The sequence below is a fragment of the Scyliorhinus canicula genome, chromosome 7, assembly GCF_902713615.1.
Source record: "Scyliorhinus canicula chromosome 7, sScyCan1.1, whole genome shotgun sequence".
NCBI classification, from domain to species: Eukaryota; Metazoa; Chordata; class Chondrichthyes; order Carcharhiniformes; family Scyliorhinidae; genus Scyliorhinus; species Scyliorhinus canicula.
In genome coordinates, this window is record NC_052152.1 from 32,699,179 (window position 1) to 32,720,684 (window position 21,506).

Genomic DNA, 21,506 nt, shown 5'->3' on the forward strand with positions numbered 1-21,506 from the left:
TTTAAACACTCTTGTCCCACACTAGAATGGTGGTAGTTCTATACCTGCATCAACACGTTGAAAGTGCCTTACCTTGAAACCACTGATGCAGGCCCATTGACAAAAACACGCAATGTAATTGTGATATTAGGAAACACTCGAGAGAGTCCAAGTTTGAGTATTTCTTGAAGCAATTCCTTTGGCTTGCAATCGAGAAAAGTGTGTTTTTGAGAAGAGAGTTACTGGGAACGAATAGTACGACAACTTAAACCATGTACTAGCTCTGCTGCCTTAACATATGCACAAATTTACACCCTCCCCCCACCAGTATGAAAGACAATGCAGATGCTGCATTTTCTTACCTTTAATTAGGCGTGATTCAATGGGACAAAAACAGAGTCCAGATTTGGGTGTGTTAAGCGGGGTATTACTCTGCGCCTGCAGCGCCGAAAATCATTGTGTCATTTAATGGGTCTTTCTGCTTTATTGGCCTCGGCCAGGAACACCCCATCGAGGCTGCACTTACCTCATTTCTGCAGATTGGAAATGCCGCCCCAATGTTTCGACCCTCCCCTCACTGCCCCCACCACAGCCTGCGGACCCGCCCCACAACTGCACCCAACGTATCTCTCAGGTAATCTTTGAGCCCCCTCTCATCCCACCTCTTTATGGGCAAGGCAGTCCCGTGCTCGCCCCCTGGCATGGGCAACCTGGCACCCAGGCACCTTGGTACTGCCAGTGTGGCACTGCCAGTGTGGCACTGCCCTCGGCCCGCCCCCTGGAAGTACCAAACCGAGCACCCTGGCAGGATGGCACTGCTTGGGTGACCAGGTGGCAGTGCTAAGGTGCCAAGTTGGCAGTGGCAAAGTGCCCAGATGCCAGCAGGAGTGCCAGGGTACTACCCTGTCAAAAGTCTGACCACCCAGGGGGGCCTCTAATGGCCTGGGGGAACCCCCCCTTCCCCAGGCGCCATCACGCCTGGTCCATGTTTGTGGAACCCATTGTTAAATGGCACCCTGGTGAGGTTTCCCAGGCAAGGTTATTAGTTGGGTGCTGGGTGAATATGGCGCAGACATTTTTAAATGAGCTTAATGGCTCATTTATTTAAATATCTTAATCTGGATGTCGACCAGCGATGGCGAGATTCAGATCACGATGTCTCACAAGATCCTGTTAAATCTTTTTTTTTTTTAATTTAAATTATCTAATCAAGGGGCAATTTAGCGTGGCCAATCCACCAACCCTGCACATCTTTGGGTTGTGGGTGTGAGACCCACGCAGGCATGGGGAGAATGTGCAAACTCCCCATGGACAGTGACCAGAGGCCAGGATCAAACCCGGGTCTTCGCTGCCATAAGGCGCTAACTACTCTGCCACCATACTGCCCCGAGATCTTGGTAAACCTTGTGAGGCGTTTTGAGTCTCTCGCAAGAGGACTCTCGCAAGATTCAACGGGCTCGTCTCGGTGCACATAAAAATTAGTAGCAAAACTTATCAAATGCCAGAAAATTAACAAGTGGCCAAATTTGAGGACCCCTTTTAGCGTGAGGCCCAGGCCAAATAGCCCCCCCCCCCCCCACACACACACACACACACACACACCCCTCCAGGCCCTCTGCCTCCAGATGGTTGAGTGATCCTCGTCAGCATGAAGTGCGGTTTAATCAGGTGAGAAAAGGCATCTGTGAAGCCAGCGAGTTTCACATACCTTTTCTTGCCTTATCTAACACTGTGCAATTTTGGGAAGATTGTACCCAATATGTACAGATGTAATAAAAGTATTTTAACACACACTGAAACAAACTCCTGTAGATGTTGGAAATCTGAAATCAGAAAATACTGGAAATACTCAGCTGGATAGGCAGTATCTTCAGATGACTGATTTGAAATGTTGAGCTGAATTTAATTGCCCACACTGCACACTAGGCCAGGTCATCATGTGTTACTGGGCCGCCTGCCTATGTGATGTAGGTCCCCCTCGGTAGAAAGCCAGCACCAGTGGGATGAAGCCATCAATTCACTTTCCAGTGGCTCTTAATTGTCCACATAAGGACCTTGATTGACCCAGGGGTGGGAGGCCGAATTTGACCTTCCCCCGCCCCTGACCTAATTGTGGGGTGTTGGGAAAGTGACCAGTTCTCCGACTTGACTCCAGCATCTTGATTAAACATCTCCTGTTATGGGCCAGGGTTTAGAGAACCCCAAAGTGTATCATGGATACACCTGACCCACAACTTTTAATAGATTGTGGTAGGGGGAGCACACAACCCACTCCACATGTGTGGTACAGCAGAAATTGAAAAGTATTGTTTAAAGAAAAACAATGTTTATTCTATGAACTCAAGTTAACCTTTTTAAAACATACAGTGAACATCTTAGCAATCATCAATTCAAATACAACCCCCAAAGAATACAACACTAAGTAATCCTTAATAACTTCCCAAACAACATCCAGAAGTCAAATGAAACACCTTTTAACAGAAGCACATTAGGTTTACATTCACTATGGAGAATATTTATAATTCTGAATTCACCAAATGATCAAAAGATAGTATTTTCATGGCAGAGAGAACAGCAGTACACCTGCTGTGTCTGGCTTCAGCTCCAGCACGGAACACAAAACTAAAACACACCCTGCAGCAAGCAGCCTAAAACAAAAGTAAAACGCTGACAGACAGCCCAGCTCCACTCACACTCTGACATCACTACAGTAATATGAGCAGCCAAACATTTCTTAAAGCGACATCCTCATGACACTCTCCCCCCAACCCCCACCCAACCTGCCTTCCCACTCGTGGAGTGGCCATTAAATTCCACCCAATAATTCTGTTTCACTTTCTCCTCGTTGCTGTCTGACATTTTCTGTGATTATGTCAAGGCCACAAGAAGGTTTGAATAGAATACTCAATGGGAAGCCACTCTATTTGGTTGAAATGGATATAGTAATAATGGAAAGGGAAAGAAAAAGGGGATGAGAATTAACTAACGTCAGAGTACAGAAAAGGATACAAATAACATAAATATTCAGTAAGAAGTCTTACAACACCAGGTTAAATATTCAGGAATCAGAAAAGGTTATAGGATGTACTAATATAATACCGTTATAATAATGAATCAAGAGCATGTTATTTTACCTCAACACCAATGTACAGAATAATGCAACAAAATGGAGCTTAGGATAATGGAAGTTTGGTTGGTGACAGGAAAGGGTTGGTTGGCAGTTAAATATTACAGTATGCATGCAATGTTGAAATGGCATAGATAAGGAAGGGGCAGTGTGGTAGCCCTGTTAATCAGAGATAACTTAATAGTCATTGCAAGAAGACACATAACTAGCAAAGAGGCAGAAAGAAGCCAAATGGATTGAGGTTAAGGCGAGGATAGCCATTCTCGGTGTACAACAGAATTTGTACGACGCAGAAGGAGGCCATTTCGGTCCATCGTGTCTGCACCAACTCTCCAAATGGGCATCATGGCCTAGTGCCATTCCCTTGCCTATTCCCCTGTACCCCTACACATTGTTTCTATTCAAGTAATCATCTAATGCCCTCTTGAATGCCCTGAACAGACCTCTCAAGATATTGGGAAAGAAAAGAAGGGAGTATGTGTTTCGGCAAACAAATGAAACGAGTAATACAACACAGATTGGGAATCAGGGAGATTTTAATTAACCCCAATTACTTTGTAGAGGGAGGGAGGGATGGGGACAGGATCGGGGTGGAGATTTTACAGATGACAGTTTTCTGAACAAATATGTAAGCCCAGCAAGAAAGGTAGCCACGGTTAGTCTGAGCAACGGGAACTGAACTGGAGCTGATATGAAAAGGAGATTGCAGGATAATAATGTTTAAGGTAATGATTTATAAAGAGATGGTAATAAGATCAAAGTAAAAGATTTTTAAAAAGCCAATTATGAGAGAATAATGGAAGAGCCAAGGATGATAAAGTGGAAAAGAAACTATTGAGACTTCCGGTTGCGGCAATGAGTGAGTGAGCCGCACATTCGGGGGGTCTCACTCCGGCGGAATTTGAGGACCTGGTTCCCTGGTTTTGCGGGACTGTGGAGTGGTGAAAGGACGGCCACGGAGGTGCGGAGGAGCGAGCAGAGCTGCATAGAACCACGCGAGGGCAGAAAGCAGCGAAATCGGGAGAGGAAGGGACAAAGGCAAGGTGCAGGGGAAGCTGACCCGGGAGCAAAGATGGCGGACCTACGGACCTCGGACCCGGCGATCCAGCAAGTGCTTGAAAACATGCTGCAGGTTATTAAAAACAGTTTTGAGTCGTTGAAGCCGGATAACTTGCACCCACTTCAGAAGGCAGTGGGTCAGCTGAACCAGAGACTGGATGCCCAGGGTGAAAAAGTTAAGGAGCTGGGAGAGGTGGTGGAGGAGCAGGCAGATGTGGGGTTACCGGGGGATGTTGCTGGGAGGGGGGGGGGGGGGGTGTTATTCTGCTGACGTGGGGGGGATCTGAAGTAGGTAATGGGAAGGAGGTCGGGGGTGGAGGTGGCCAAGAGGCGAGCCAAGAATGGCACGGGCCGGGGGCGGGCCCGAGAAAGGTTATGGCTGACCGGGGGGGGGGGGGGGGGCTGCCGGGGGGGTGCCCCCCAACCAGGCTGATCACCTGGAATGTCAGGGGAGTAAATGGGCCAGTTAAAAGGGCACGTGTGTTCGCGCATTTGCGGGCTCTAAAAGCGGACGTAATTATGTTGCAGGAGACACATCTGAAAGTGTCTGACCAGACTAGGCTAAGGAAGGGCTGGATTAGCCAGGTCTTCCACTTGGACTTGGATTCTAAGTCCAGGGGGGTTAGCAATTATGATCAATAAGCGGGTTCAATTTGAGGCGGAAGGCATAGTCGCAGACGGCGGGGGCATATTCCTTATGGTAAGGGGCAAGCTGGAGGGGAGAAGAGTGGTGCTGGTAAACATAGATGCGCCGAACTGGGATGACGTGGACTTTATCAAAAGAGAGCTGGGGAAGATCCCGGACCGAGACTCACGTAGGTTGATAATGGGGGGATCTTTAATGCGGTCCTTGACCCGGGGCTGGACCGGTCGTGTCCCAGAACAGGTAGACTCCCAGCAATGGCAAGGGAGCTGAAAGGGTTCATGGAGCAAATTGGGGCAGTGGACCCATGGAGAGCCAGACAGCCGACGGGAAGGGGCTACTCGTTTTACTCACATGTCCATAAAGTATATTCCAGGATTGATTTCTTTATCTTGAGCAGGGACTGTGTAGGGGAGGTAAAGAATACGGAATATTCGGCAATCACTATCTCGGACCATGCCCCGCATTGGGTGGACCTGCAGGTCGGGGGGGGGCAAATTACCACCGTCCGCAATGGAGGTTAGACGTAGGATTGTTGTCGGAGGAGGGATATGTGAGAGACATCGGAAGTGTATGCAAAACTACTTGCAGGTGAACGATACGGGGGAGGTTTCAGCAGCGACCCTGTGGGAGGGGTTGAAAGCAGTAGTGAGGGGGAAGCTGATCTCAATTCGGGCTCACAGGGTCAGGGCGGACAGAGCAGAAATGGACAAATTGGTTAGGGAAATTTATCGGATAGACGAGGAGCATGCGGGGTCCCCGGGGGAGGGCCTACTCAGGGAGAGACAGAGATTACAGGTGGAACTGGGGGCACTATCCACGAGTAGGGCCGTGGAACAACTTAGGAAGGCGAGGGGAGTGGTGTATGAGCTTGGGGAGAAGGCCAGCAGATTGCTAGCACAGCAACTCAGGAAGAGGGAGGCAGCCAGGGAAATAAGTAGAGTGTTTGATGGGGAGGGGAGCAGAGTGGAGGACCGGGCAGGGCTGAATAAGGTATTCCGGAACTTCTATAGTAAGCTGTATGCTTCAGAACCCCCGGAAGGGCCGGAGGAGATGAAAAGGTTCCTGGACAGGCTAACATTCCCAAAAGTAGGCGGGGGACTAGTGGACGGGCTGGGGGCCCCGATTAGAGCGGAGGAGGTATTGAGGGGCCTAAAGGCCATGCAGTCGGGGAAAGCCCCGGGGCCGGATGGATACCCAGTAGAGTTTTACAAGACGTTCTCGGAGATATTGGGACCGGCCTTGACTAGGGTTTTTTTTTTAATGATTTTTATTCAAACTTTTCAACAACAAATTTTCTCCCAACAATAAAATTGGGTTTTTAATGAGGCAAGGGACAGAGGGACCCTGCCGCCGCCGATGTCGCAAGCCACCATCTCGCTGATATTGAAGCGGGACAAGGACCCGGAATCCTGCGGGTCATACAGGCCAATCTCCCTGATCAATGTGGATGCCAAGCTCCTAGCAAAGGTCCTGGCGATTAGAATTGAGGAATGCGTACTGGAGGTAATTGGGGACGATCAGACAGGGTTTCTGAAAGGCAGGCAGCTGACAGCTATTTTGAGAAGATTGCTTAATGTGATCATGATGCCCCTTTTGGGCAAGGAGGTGGAGGTAGTGGTGGCAATGGGCGCCGAGAAGGCCTTCGACCAGGTGGAGTGCGGCTATTTGTGGGAGGTGCTTAGACGGTTTGGGTTCGGGGAGGGACTGGTTAATTGGGTCAGACTATTGTACCAGGTCCCAAAAACTAGCGTTAGGACGAACAGGGTAATGTCAGATTATTTCAGACTACATCGCGGGACCAGACAGAGATGCCCACTCTCCCCGTTGCTGTTCGCGCTGGCCATAGAGCCGTTGGTGATTGCGTTGAGAGCTGCGAAGGGGTGGAATGGAATGACCGGGGGGGGAGGGGGGGGGGTGTGTGGAACATAGGGTCTCTCTCTCTATGCGGACGACCTGCTCCTGTACGTGTCGAACCCACTGGCCGGGATGGAAAATATACTGGAAACATTGAGGAAGTTCGGCCGGTTTTCAGGGTACCAATTAAATATGGCCAAGAGTGAGATGTTTGTGGTGCAGGCAAGGGGCCAGGAGAGTAGACTGAAGGAGCTGCCATTTAGGCTGGTTGAGGAAAGTTTCCGGTACTTGGGGATACAGGTGGCATGAGACTGGGGCAGGTTGCACAAGTTAAATTTGACCAGAGTGGTGGAAGAAATGAAGAAGGAGTTTCGGAGATGGGATACACTCCCGCTGTCACTGGCGGGGAGGGTGCAGACTGTAAAGGTGACAATCCTCCCTAGATTCCTGTTCATCTTCCAGTGCTTCCCGATCTTTATCCCACGGTCCTTCTTCAAAAGGACTGGCAAAATCATCTTGAGCTTTGTCTGGGCGGGAAAAGCCCCATGGGTGAAGAAGGCGATGCTTGAAAGGAGCCGCAGCGAGGGAGGACTGGCATTGCCGAGTCTGATCAACTACTACTGGGCAGCTAGCATAGCCATGATAAGGAAGTGGATGGTGGGTACGGGGTCTATCTGGGAGCGGGCGGAGGTGGCTTCATGCAGGGGCACCAGTTTGGCAGCCCTGGTCACGGCTCCCCTACCGCTGTCGCCGGCCAGGTACTCCACCAGCCCGGTACTGGGGGCGGCCCTGTGGATATGGGGCCAGTGGAGGAGGCATGTAGGGGAGGTGGGTGTGTCTATCTGGGCTCCAATATGTGATAACCATCGATTTGCCCCCGGGAGCATGGATGGAGGGTTTCGAACATGGCGGGAGTGAGGAGGGTGGGCAAAAAGTTCCTGGAGGGGAGCTTTGCGAGTTTGAGGGGCTTGGAGGAGAAATTTGGGCTGGTAAGGAGAAATTACTTTAGGTACTTACAGATGCGGGACTTTGTCCGCAGCCAGGTCCCATCCTTCCCACGCCTCCCGCCAATCGGGATCCAAGACAGAATAGTCTCTAGAGGAGAAGGAGGAGAGGGTAGAGTCTCAGATATTTAGAAGGTGCTCATGAAGGGGGAAGAGTCCCAGACGGAGGAACTGAAACTCAAATGGGAGGAGGAGCTTGGCGGGGAGATGGAGGACGGGCTGTGGGCAGAAGCCCTGAGTTGGGTAAACTCAACCACAACATGTGCCAGGCTCGGCCTGATTCAATTTAAGGTAGTTCACCGGGCCCACATGACGGTAGCTCGGATGAGCAAATTCTTTGGGGTAGAGGACAAGTGCTAGATGCGCGGGAGGACCAGCGAACCACGTTCACGTGTTTTGGGGATGTCCTAAGCTTAGGGTGTACTGGGAGGGATTTGCGGGGATCATGTCCCGGCTGCTAAAAACAAGGGTGGTGATGAGTCAGGGGTGGCAATTTTTGGGACTTCAGAAGACCCGGGAGTCCAAGGGGAGAAAGAGACTGATGTTCTGGCCTTTGCTTTCCTGTTAGCCCGGCGGCGAATACTGCTGGCATGGAGGGACTCAAAACCCCCGAAGACCGAACTATGGCTTTCGGACATGTCAAGTTTTCTGGGTATGGAAAAAATTAAGTTCGCCTTGAGGGGATCTGTACTGGGGTTCGCCCGGAGGTGGCAACCATTCATCGACTTCTTAGCGGGAGAGTGAACGTCAGCGGGGGGGGGGGGGGGGGGGGGGGAGATTAGAGTAGAGTAGGAGGGATAAATAGGCGGGTAGTGTCTATGGGAGAGGAGTGGACTTGTGCAGTACGGTATGATTTGAAGTATTGATTTTACGTTGATGTTTGCATATTTTTGCTTTTTTTTTGTTATCTGGAACTGTTTACAATGCCGAAAAATACCTCAATAAAATTGTTTGTTTAAAAAAAAAAGAAAAAATATTGACAGAGGTAGAGCCACAGCAAGCAATATTTGAACAAAAAATTAAATAGAATTCAGCGGAATGCATTTCACTAAAAAAACTTAATGCCATTTATAATTGAAGGTGGGGATGAAATAAAAAAAACGCACAAGTATATAAACAGTATATAAAATAATAATCTTTATTAGTCAGAAGGAGGCTTATATTAACACTGCAATGAGATTACTGTGAAAAAAAATGAAAATACCAAGGAATAAAAAATATTAAACTATGGTATTGTTATAACTTCCATGAGGACCATGGGGGAATCATTGTTGACCTCCCCATAGGACTTGTGGAGTAGGAGATTCCAGATAGGGGTTGGAGGCCACCCAGCTGGAACTCATTAAAATTGAACACAAAACCCAGCCCAAGGTAGGGCCTGGTGTGGTTAGTTCTCCCGGTGAGGACTGTACCGGGAGCGAGTACAGAATTGTAAATAGTTAAATAAACCTTTGTTCTCTTACCGCTGGCTTCCTCAAGTTACTAAAGCTATAAACACATGAGAGAATTAAGGTAAGAATATAGTCACTAAATAAAGGGCAAGATAAACTCTCAGGAGATGATACTGAAATGATGGGGATACTGATTGAACACCTTTTCTCAATTTTCATTGACCAGGCTAACAAAACAGTCAATAATAGCAGTCGAAGCAGTCAACAGAGAGATTGCAACGTTTTGGATAGATAGAAAGGAACGATTGGACTAAGTAGCTGAACTTAAGGAAGATGGGATCTTGAATCCAGGTGGATGGGATCGACAAATCTCCAAAGAAACTAGAGGTGAGATAGCAGGGACACCAGTGTCTGTATAGATTGGATCAAAGAGGAACCACGCCACAGGATGGTTGAATAGCAAATGAAATTCCTATGTATGAAAAAGGTAGAGAGAAATAATATAGGAAAACTAGACTGAACATGCATGGTAGGAAAGATAGAAGTATCTTGATAAAAGATAAAATAAAAGTCCAGACAGAGGCCATGCAGTAGGATTCATAGACCATGGCTACAAAACAGAAAATAGAATGTAAGAGTTGAAGGACGTTTCTCGTGTTGACAGGAAATTGACGTTCCCCTATCTTTGTCTTGTGGCAATCAGTAGTTAACAAATGCTAGCTTTTCATTTCAGATTTATTTAATTAATATGAACTTAAATTCCTCAGCTGTTCTGGTGGGCGCTGAATTCATATCCCCAGATCATCAGTCCAGGCCTCTGATTTACTAGTCCAGCGACATAACCAGTAGGCTATCCTTCCCAGGAATACATTTGGCTGCTCAGTCTACTTAATGGTATCACTGTTCCTGGGCGCCTGGATTTCCCTAGGCTTGGTGTCAAAGTCAAATTTATCTCGGGAAAAGTAAAATCCATCCACAAGGATCACTTGATATTTCTCGGCAGCTTTCTTCAAGGTCAGTAACCATAAATAACAGAAAGTATAACCAGTGTTATGAAAGTCCGAACTTATCTCCAGTTTACATTGCCTGTAATTCCCTATTCTATTTTGGATACTGGCATTTTCTAAACTTGAGATCAGCTTCAGTTCTGTGACGAAAAGTATAAAATGTTCGGTGTTTATAGGGAAACAAGGAACTGAGTATAGGGAGTGAACATTTTTTTGGTCATTTGTGCTCGGGTGTACCAGGAAAGTAGGTTGCTCCCATATAGGTGATCTCATTTCAAAGGTAATTTATTGGTTGTGACGTGGTTTAGAATTTCCCAATGCTCTGAAGCACAGCTTTTAAGTACAAGTGTTGTATTTCTTTTCCTGTAACTCGAGCTCACTTGTCGCAATTGTTTCCTTCAGGAATTTCAAATCCAGTGCGAGGCACAGGTCTTGATATGCCACAGTTTATGAATTTCTGCAAGAGGCAACAGTGAAATAAGCAGAGCAACAGGAACGAAACAAATACAAATTGGCAACACACTCTTCAGTCGACAAACCTAAAATGGAGCCAGAAGAACCAGTGATGATGCAGCAATTAGCAGGCCGAATTACAATTTACTCAATTACAGGATGTCTTCATTGTCTTCGTGCCAAGTCTTATCTGACTAAACTGGGTCTCCCATTTTTTGAAGTCAATGTGAAGGAGTATCCTGAGATCCATCAGCAGATTATCAATCTTACTGAACGTCTTACTGTACCACAGATCTACTTTAACAACATCCATGTTGGTGGAAACAATGATTTCATGAATTTGGTAGGTAAAAGTGGTTATAAATCTATAACTGTATGTGATAAATGAATAGGATTTTCCATTATTCTTCCTGAAGCTTCTGCGTATTTTCATTTGTTGAGTAAAAGTTCTGAAAAAACTGTTTTGGAGAGAAAAAGGTCAGGAGGATTGCGCTTGAACTAGTTTTAGAGGTGGTTGTGAGTACTTGCAACAATTAAGCGGTGGCTTGGAACGCATAAAAGACTGTGATCAGTCACCAAGTTCAGGTTTCTCCACAAACTGGTTGAGCTTCGCTGTTTGATGTTGATATAGCCTGTCACAGAAAACATTGTCCTGCATTTATAGCCTATTATTATAACCCAGAATTTGCCAACACTGCCGTGAAAGGGAGGCAATTTTCCACAATCCTGTAACTTGGGACTAATTTATTTGTGTGGAAACAATTACGTTTGCTTGCACCTCCCAACATCAGCAAATATAACAGATGCCCATTTGATTGCATCAACTGGTTCAACCTGTTCTGAGAAACCAAAATATCTGAAATGTTTAAGGTTAATTTTGCTCTGCCCTTCCCGGTTCAAAGGCTCCATTGAGTCACAATAAGTAAGGCAAAATACTGTGGATGCCAGAAATGCTCAGAAGGCTAGGCCAGGGTCTTTGTTTCCCTCTCTATGTTTGCTTCCTGGTTGCTGAGTGTTTACAGTATTTTCTGTTTGTGCTTGAATAAGAATGAGTAATAGTCTATAAAACGTAGTTTAAAAATCCAGTTTGTATTATCACAATGCCGCAAATCTTGCAGACATGCGAAGCAGTAGCTGGGCTGCTGACTGATGCAGAGGCAACAGTGCAAGTTGAACTAAAATGCTGTAAATACTCAGGAGGACAGGCAGGATCTGTGAAGACAAACAGAGTTAATGGGCGGGATTTTCAGCACCTCCCGCCGTGGCAGAGGTAGCCCACCATTGGCCGGTGGCAGGATCTTCTGGCCCCGCTGTTGTCAACGTGATTTTCCCATTGAATACAACCCTTGCCGCCGGGAAACCTGCAGAGGGGGGGGGGGGAGCCGTTAGCAGGACCAGAAGATCCTGCTGGCATGAGGGGTCGTAAAATTCCGGCCCGTGTTTCAGTTTGATGACCCTGCATCAGAACATTGGAGATAATCCGTGACCTAAGCATTCCGAAACTCGCAGGGTCGAGAACAAGCTGGAACTGGCCCCACTGCATGTACACACATATAGTGGAATTCTAGATTGTTTGGGCTATATCTTTGTGGGATTTGAACTCAATCTTTGCATAACTCAGCCCAACTTTCCAGCGACGTTCCAGATACAATTTTCCGCCGTCGTTTTGCCGGCAGCCCGGGGGTTTCCCACAATGATGGAAAACCCCATTGACCAGCCGGCATTACTGAGAATCCCGACGGAGAAACTTGCCCATGATTCTTGATCCAGCAGGCTGCATAGTTGGTAAGTGGATGTCCAGTCTATGGACATTTCTTACCAATATTGTTCTGATATTTAACTGGAGGCCAGCAGCAGGCAGGACTTGTAGTGGATGCAGTAGTATATTGTTTATTAACAATGCAGCCATTGCCACAATAAGGGAGAAGTGGGATAGATACATTGAACGGGGTAAAAATTGACAACAAATGTTGACAGCACAAAAAGTAGTAGGTGTTCTGTTAGAGATATCTCATAGAGGTATCTAATAGAATACATGTTGTCCAGTGCACGGTATATTCTCCTGAGTATTCTGGGTGAGGAACTATACTGAAGATTATAACTTGAAATGTTGCAATGACAAATTGTTACAGTGGACACTTGTAGAAATATTTTTTTGTTTGCACGTTTGTCTCAACAATTTTCTCCTGTTGCTTTAAAAACTCTGATTTGTCCTGCAAATAAATATCCTGACATACTATTGTCAGATTACCACAGGCAGAAATTATGGGAGCAATTTAACAGAAACATTTTGAAGTGTAATCTTGGGCATGATTGGTAGGGTGTTTCTTGACAGCTGTGATGCCGAGATTGGGGCCTGTATTTAACAGCATTTCCTGCTGAAAATAAGGCCTGCGAGCTTCTCGCCGTCTGATTTGCCCGACTCGCACCTCAGCAGCTCACTAACAAGGGGGAAGCTGCTTTTAAGCGACACCTCACCAATCACTCTAGTCAACACACAAGCTTGGTGACACGCAGACCTGCTCTTTGCTTTGGTGATGCCGACCTGGCCAGGCTTCTGGACGCTGTAGAGGCGAGACAGGACATCCTGTTCCTCCGAGAGGGTTGGAGGGCCAGCAGCAGGGCCCCCAATGCCACCTGGGAGGCAGTGTCAGTGGCTGTCGGTATGGGCAGCATGACCAGGAGGACCAATGTCGAAAAGAAGATAAACGACCTCCACTGAGCTGCAAAGGTAAGTTACCACCTCTCTCCTGGCATCAGTTCCACCTGTCATCCCTCAAACCCTCCAACCCCTTCTCCCGACACAAATCATTGGGGGGGGGGGGGTAGCAGAGGTCCAAGTCCTCATCCCCTATGAGGAATGGGCCCTGGACATTTCTGGCTTGTCCAAGGAGAGAGCAGTCATTGACAGCGAAGTTGGCCTGCGCCACAGAGGTAACGATCCACTGCCCCTTCACCCAGATGAACTGTCTCATGTGAGAAGTTCATGTCAGACAAAAAGATCTCTCCCTCTGACAACAGGTCCATTCTCTCGCAGATCTCCACCTGACGAGGCAGGGCCATCCGGAGTCATCCCCACCTCACAACTCAATAGAACACCTCAGAACAAGGTCCGAGGAGACCACTATCGAGGCGTCAGAGCTATCCACCCCAACTTCCACCAGTGCAGAGACACACACCTCGGTGGGTGACATTAGTGACCAGGCTTCTGGGACACAATTGCTGATGCACATCAGGTGGAGGCAGGAACATCCAAAGGAGTCAGCAGCCAGACCCTGCTGGATCCCAGGACTCCGCTGAGTCCCAGTCAGATGCCGAGCCCCTGGACAAGGTTATCCCAGAGCTGATGCAGATGCTAGGACACGGCCATGAGATTCAGGAGGGAATGTTACCAAGATTCAGGCGAGTGAATAGAATTTTGGAAGAGTCATAAAGGCTACGGATGCAGGAGATGGTGCCGACAATGCGTGGCACTGAGGCCAACACTACTCAGGTGGCGGAGTCAGCATCTTGAGTGGTGGCTCAGTCTATGACAGCCATGGCTGAGGGCCTCAACATCATGCCCAAGTTGCTGAAGGAAGTGTCCCAGATGCAGGTGGATATTGCCAGGGCACTGCAGAGTGTGGCCTAGTCACTGAGGAGCATCGCTGAGGGTGTCGTCCATGGGGAGGTATCAAGAGCGACAGAGCCAGATGACTGAGACCCCTGGATCTCACTCCAGCTTCCCTTCCATCGCATGGAGTCCCTCAGGGCCCTACGGGCACTATCAGGGAGGAGGAAGAGCTGGAGGCCAACCCGGGGCTTGCACCAAGGAGATGATGGCATTCTCCAGTTCTTCCGAATCCCCACCTCCTGACACCGCCGCGTCTTAAGGGCAGCGGCAGAACAGGTGGCATGGCGATGCCAGTGACACCGGTAGGTCGACCTCGGCCCTTCGGCTCCAGGTCCTCCAGAGGATGTCTGCAAAGGGCATCAAAGGCCACAGGGTGCGAAAAGCAGCAGGCTGCCTCCACCTCCGATGTGCATTCTAGGGACTACCTAGAGGTAGCAGTAAACCACTAAGATCAAGAGGATTGAGGATCACTAAGTGGGCACTGGGATAGGTGACAGGGTTTACTATCTGTAGCTAGTGGAAGTGGAAATTTCAAATGTTCACAATTAAAACATATTATACCTGATACATGTGAACACTCTGTCATGTTAATCTTCACAGCGAGCCTGCCTGCACCTGTACCCCTTATTGCCCTCCATAGGTATGGGGGGTGGGAGGGTCGGGGAATTGGTCGGAAAGGAGGGGAAATGGGGGAGGGGAATGGGGGGGAAAGAGTGGAATGGGGGGGCGGTGAGCTGGCAGACAAAGCCTCGTCTATGAGAAGCGAGAGAGGATGAGGACCTCCCTGGCCCTCCAGGCTTGCCGGACCTTTGCTGCCGCCTGTCTTCCACTCTCCGGCTACACCTGAAGCCCCTCCCCAGGTTCATCCACCGTCCCCTCCTGGCCCGGCTCTTCCTTCTCAGATGAGGCTGTATGTCAACTTGGGGTGGTCCTCGAAGATGCCAGGGATCTCCGAGTGACCCAGGATGCAGCTGTCATGCAGTCCGCCGAGGAAGTGTGTGCACACATGTATGATTTGGAGGCAGTGGTAGCACACAAGTTGAACATTCAGGGAGTGAAACTCTTTGCTGTCAATGAGGGGCACCCCCTGTTGCCTGACACGCAAGGCAACATTGTGCCATCAATTACCCCTGGACGTGTGCCATTCTGGCGATGGTGGAGAATCCTGCAGCCCGGGGATCTTGGTGGGCTTGGTCCAGCTCAAAGTTGATATCGTCAGCTGCCCGGATTAACAAGGGCACCCGTGACCTGATGGATGCATTGTGGGCTATAGATTATGATGTGCCTCTCGAACCCTGGAATGAACCGGTTGCATAAAAATTCAGAGGTGTGGTGATCTTCATGGCCACCAGGAACATGTGTCCTCCTCTTCCACGGAGAGCCAAGTCCACAAGAACATGGCACTGGTGCCGCACTGTCTCTTTGTTGAGACGGAGCCCCCTGCAACACATGCGGTCTGTCATTTCTTGGACCAACGATGCCCGTGGGTCGTTGCTGGCACCCATCCCTGGGTTCCGCTTCAGCCTGATGGGCGGCCAGGTCTTCAAGGTGTGCACATGGGATACCGCCTACAGCCTGCCTCGACGTTGCTGCCTTCCGGCGTCTTGCCATATAGGCTGCCACTAGCACCGCAAGGACATCCTCTGTGGGATCGACACCACCCTCCATTGTGGTATCTGTAACGAATTGGAGAAGGAGAGAGTCTGACAATCTGTTAGGGCTTCCACTCCGGGACCCTCAAATCGCCCAAGCCTTCCCCACCCTTCCGTGTCCCGCTTTCCCTCAGAGTGCCATCCACCGAACCAGTTGTGCTGGAAAACTTCACTCTGCACACTTGCCCCCGACCGCATCAGGAGCCTCTGCACCCCAGACCCCCTACCAGGAACATTAGAGAGACTATGCTCGGGTGCCCTCTCCTGATCCACATACTCACCCTTTGGATATCCTTCACTGTAGCTGGAGCAAAATCCTGAAACTCCCTCCCTAACAGCACAGTTGGTGTACCTACACCTCAAGCACTGCAGCGGTTCAAGAAGTCAACTCACTACCACCTTCTGTAAGGCAACTAGGGATGGGCAATAAATGCTGGCCTAACCAGCGATGCCACATCCTGTAAATGAATTTTTAAAAATATTCCCAGTGATGAAGCCCAGTTCTTGAGTGTTTGTTGCTGACTGCTGTCTCTATGGTGCTGATGTTTCTCGAGGTCAGGCAAACTGTTCAGGATTCAAAGTTTGTTAAGTGAGGACATGGGGAGACAACAGCGAGTGAAATAATAAACTTATAAGATTTACTTACAACAACAATGTTTACACTATCCGGTAGATCCCTACCAGGTTCCTTTTTTGGACAATGCCTTACTGGCCGACCTTTTATACAATGATTAATAGAGTTCCCGGCCCCTCAGCGGGGGACCTTATACTCCGCGAGGGCCATGTGGAAGATGATCATTCCCACCCGGTAAATCCGATGCGGGATATTACAGCTTGATTGAAATGCGATGCAATAATCATCATCTTAGACATTGAGAAGTCTTACAACACCAGGTTAAAGTCCAACAGGTTTGTTTCAAACACGAGCTTTCGGAGCACGGCTCCTTCTTCAGGTGAATGGAAAGGCTGAATGGAATGGCAATAAGTTCCATCCCACCATCAAACTCACCATGGACTATTCTCCAAATTCAGTTCCATTCTTGGACACACTCGTCTCCATCAAGGACGGTCACCTCAGCACCTCGCTTTACCGCAAGCCCACAGATAATCTCACGATGCTCCACTTCTCCAGCTTTCACCCGAAACACATTAAAGAAGCCATCCCCTATGGACAAGCCCTCCGTATACACAGGATCTGCTCAGACAAGGAGGAGCGCAACAGACACCTACAGATGCTGAAAGATGCCCTCATACGAACGGGATATGGCGCTCGACTCATTGATCGACAGTTCCACCGCGCCACAGCAAAAAACCGCACCGACCTCCTCAGAAGACAAACACGGGACACCACTGACAGAGTACCCTTCGTCGTCCAGTACTTTCCTGGGGCGGAGAAACTACGACATCTTCTTCGCAGCCTCCAACACATCATCAGCGAGGATGGACATCTTGCCAAGGTCATCCCCACACCCCCACTACTGGCCTTCAAACAACCGCGCAACCTCAAACAAACCATTGTTTGCAGCAAATTACCCAGCCTTCAGAACAGCAACCACAACACCACAAAACCCTGCCAGGGTAATCTCTGCAAGACATGCCAGATCATCGACATGGACACCACCATTACACGTGGAAACACCACCCACCAGGTACGCGGCGCATACTCGTGCGACTCGACCAATGTAGTCTACCTCATACGCTGCAGGAAAGGATGTCCCGAAGCGTGGTACATTGGCGAGACCATGCAGACACTGCGACAACGAATAAACGGGCATCGTGCGACTATCAACAGGCAGGACTGTTCCCTTCCAGTTGGGGAACACTTCAGCAGTCAAGGACATTCAGCCTCTGATCTCCGGGTCAGCATTCTACAAGGAGGCCTTCAGGAGACGCGACAACGCAAAATTGCTGAGCAAAAACTTATAGCTAAGTTCCGCACGCATGAATGCGGACTCAACCGGGATCTGGGATTCATGTCGCATTACATTCGGCCCCCACCAACAAGCCTGGACCTGCAGAGGCCTACCGACTGAACTGGCTTGGGACAATTCACACCTCTTTAACCTGGAGTTACCTCTCTCTCTGCATCTTTGATGATTTGATTGCCTGCAGGTGCTCGCATTCCGGGGCATCTCAGACTGTGTCTATATAAACATTTCTGGAACAAGCCTTTCCATTCACCTGAAGAAGGAGCCGTGCTCCGAAAGCTCGTGTTTGAAACAAACCTGTTGGACTTTAACCTGGTGTTGTAAGACTTCTCACTGTGCTCACCCCAGTCCAACGCCGGCATCTCCACATCATCTTAGACATGGCACATGTACCCACAAGAGTGCTCTTGAGAGCTGTGACGTGCTCTCACAACTAACAAGTAACTAACGGGCAGCACGGTAGCATTGTGGATAGCACAATTGCTTCACAGCTCCAGGGTCCCAGGTTCGATTCCGGCTTGGGTCACTGTCTGTGCGGAGTCTGCACATCCTCCCCGTGTGTGCGTGGGTTTCCTCCGGGTGCTCCGGTTTCCTCCCACAGTCCAAAGATGTGCAGGTTAGGTGGATTGGCCATGCTAAATTGCCCTTAGTGTCCAGAATTGCCCTTAGTGTTGGGTGGGTTACTGGGTTATGGGGATAGGGTGGAGGTGTTGACCTTGGATAGGGTGCTCTTTCCAAGAGCCGATGCAAACTCGATGGACTGAATGGCCTCCTTCTGCACTGTAAATTCTATGATAATCTATGAAGTTCAAGTCCTTTCATAAAAGCAAATTACTGCGGATGCTGGAATCTGAAACGAAAGAGAAAATGCTGGAAAATCTCAGCAGGTCTGGCAGCATCTGTAGAGAGAGAAAAGAGCTAACGTTTCGAGTCCGGTGACTCTGTGTCAAAGCTAACAGACAGAGAAAGTGGGAAATATTTAGACTGTGGAGTCAGAATGAAAGATGAGTCATGGCCACAGAAACCCAGGGAAACGGGGTTTTAATGGTCACAGAAACCAAGGGGAAGAGTGCTAATGGCAGTCCTCAGAGAGGACAAATGATGTGAACGGCCAAACAGCAGAGAAACTAACATCAGAGGATGAACTGTAGATGTAGGGGGAGGGGGAAGCAAAGAGGAGAAAGGTGAAGGAAAGGTGGATAAGATTTGGGGGGAATTAAATATATATTAAGAAAGAAAGAGATGGTAAAAGACAGTTAAAATGGAATGAAAACAAATGGGTCGAGGTGGGGTCGAGCTGATCATCTGAAGTGGTTGAATTCGATGTTCAGGGCGGAAGGCTGTAGCGTGCCTAACTGGAAGATGAGATGTTCTACCAGTTTGCATTGAGCTTCACTGGAACATTGCAGCAGGCCAAGAACAGACAGGTGGGCATGGAAGCAGGGTCTTTTGTTAAAATGGCAAGCAACAGGAAGGTCAGGGTCCTGAATGCGCACAAACCAAAGATGCTCAGCAAAGCGATCACCCAGTCTGCGTTTGGTCTCTCCGATATAGAGGAGACCACATTACGAGCAGCAAATGCAGTAGACCAAATTGGAAGAGATGCAGGTGAAACGCTGCTTAACCTGGAATGAGTGTTTTGGGCCTGGGATGTTTAGCATTGAAGAGGTAAAGGGGCAGGTGTTACACCTTCTCCGATTGCATGGGAAGGTGCCATGGGTGATGGGAGAGGTATTGGGTATGGTAGAGGAGTGGACTAGATTGTCTAGAAGTCTAATTCCTTATTAGCAATCACCTTCAGTTGTGAAGCTTGAGGCTGCTCACAGTCAAAGGGGTTTAAAGAGACCTTCAGCATTTAACAAGGAGCAGGGCTCTGTCCTGGAAGTGTTTGGTAGGACAGACAGGCAGCAGCTGTAATTGTATCTGTTACATGTATCCACAATATTTAAAGATAGCTTGAAGTCCTCACAGATGCCAAGTCCCTTAACTGCACTCCCCCACTCTCCCTCCGGCCCAGGGCGATCCCCAACCTGGAACGCTTCAGTCCCCCCAACCAAGCCCAACCTCCCTGAGGCAGCCCCCTCCCCTTCCTCCCAGCACTGTGACAGCAGCTCCGGTGCCCTTGAGCTGCACTCACCTCCTCACTTCCCCTCAGCAGCCATTGCGTCAGCTTCACATTTTACAAAAGGCGTACTAAACGACTCCCATGTGATTTCTCATTGAGGAGCCGGTTAACTCCCGGGAGGCCGTTACATTCGCTAATGAGCTAGAAATTGATGTTAATTGGGGTCAATGGTATGCATATTTGCGTGCGATCCGGAACTCGCCGTCGGTTAGATAGCAAATTGATTTGCGCGCTCGACGCGATTCTTGATTTTGGCTTTTCCCACGATGTAACCGGCACGCCCAGATCCGCGCCAGGCGCAACGCGGTGGTTAAATCACACCCGATAAATCACTCCCTTTTCCAACAGTCAGAAGACGAACTTGCCAGCCTGATTAATACAGTCAAGAATAATCCCGTACCGCCTGATGCGCCTCCAATCCCTGTACCAGGAGGTGTTGAAGAAAAAGGACCAGTTGAAGGTTAGTAGAAAATAAGGCGCGTGATTCTCTGAGCCTCCGCGCGAAATCGTGCTCGGCGCGGGGACGGAGAACGGGCGTCAGACTCGAGATCGGGTCCGACACTCTTGCTGCGATTCCCTGGTCCCCGGAGAATCGCTGCCAATCGGGCAAGTGCAGTTGACGCAGCGCATGTCGGGGCCATTGAAAGAGGCCCCCGCAGTGATTCCCCACGTGCAGCTGGCTGAGTTTCTCCCGCCGTGGTTCTTTCATGGTTCCACCCGGCAGGCACTCGGCATGGCGGCTGTGGATTCAGTCCGCGGACGCCCTTGTGGGTGGGGAGGAGGGGTGGGAGATCATTCACCGGGGTTGGGTCTCCAGGATGGCTAGGCTATTGATCGGGGGCCACCGATCTGCAGAAGTATGCAATCTGGCGGAGGGGGACCTATCCTCTTAGTGCCAGTCCGCGGTGTGAGTCCGCCATGTCGCACGGGACGGCCGACACAGGCGCGGACCCCTGACCGGAAGTGCAGGGCCCCATATCGGCAGCCGGATCTGCGAGAAGCACTCCGGGGCCCTGCTAGCCCCCTCTAGGTAGGAGAATCACTCTGGACTTTCTCCAGGTAAGTCCAAAGTGATTCTCGCCCATTTTTTTGCTTGATTGGGGACATAGCCCCATTATTGGAGAATCCCGCCCAAGGTATCCTATTCACTATTTGTATCCTTCAGGTAGATAGATATACCAGCCAAATATGGCAGGCAATTGCTTCTAACTTTCATTTACATTTAGTCCAGTTTCAGTTGAGAATGGACAGCTGAAAAGTGTTAATTATCTCCTGAAATATTTCACAGTGGAAGAAAAATGCCATAATTATATTATTGCTTTGCTGAAATGCCATGTTAGACCGATCCACCAACAGATTGGATAAGGGGTAACTTTGGAAACAGACCAGTTGTTGATATCAGAGCAAAATTTTCAGTTAATTGGATAAATGTTCTCAGTGGACTGGAAGATTGACTTAAGGGGAAGACAGCATCTTGAGGCCTGCGACAGTGTGGGAGTGAGATCCCCCCCTCACCATCGACTCATCATACATCCCAACTAGCAGGGGCCCAATCCAAACTTTTTATAAAACGCAGCTGGGAACCCATGCGAACCGGTGCCTTTCCCGCCTGCATCGCCCCCACACAATCCATCAGCTCCCTCAGCTCAATCAGGGTCTCCAATCCCT

The 21,506-nt window shown here is 49.1% G+C and overlaps 1 protein-coding gene across 11 annotated transcripts in view; it reads left to right on the plus strand.

The window, feature by feature from the left end:
- Positions 1-21,506, plus strand: part of zgc:152951 (uncharacterized protein LOC569013 homolog) — a 131,659-nt gene that overhangs the window by 55,535 nt on the left and 54,618 nt on the right. For 9 of the 11 annotated variants that reach the window (XM_038801700.1, XM_038801702.1, XM_038801703.1 and 6 more), the window contains exons 2-4: positions 9,287-9,447; positions 10,470-10,863; positions 20,187-20,298. In XM_038801700.1, coding sequence (XP_038657628.1) covers positions 10,612-10,863; positions 20,187-20,298 — 364 coding nt within the window. In that variant the 5' untranslated portion in view covers positions 9,287-9,447; positions 10,470-10,611. The remainder of the gene's footprint in view (positions 1-9,286; positions 9,448-10,469; positions 10,864-20,186; positions 20,299-21,506) is intronic. The other 2 variants (XM_038801704.1, XM_038801705.1) reach the window with 1 other exon arrangement.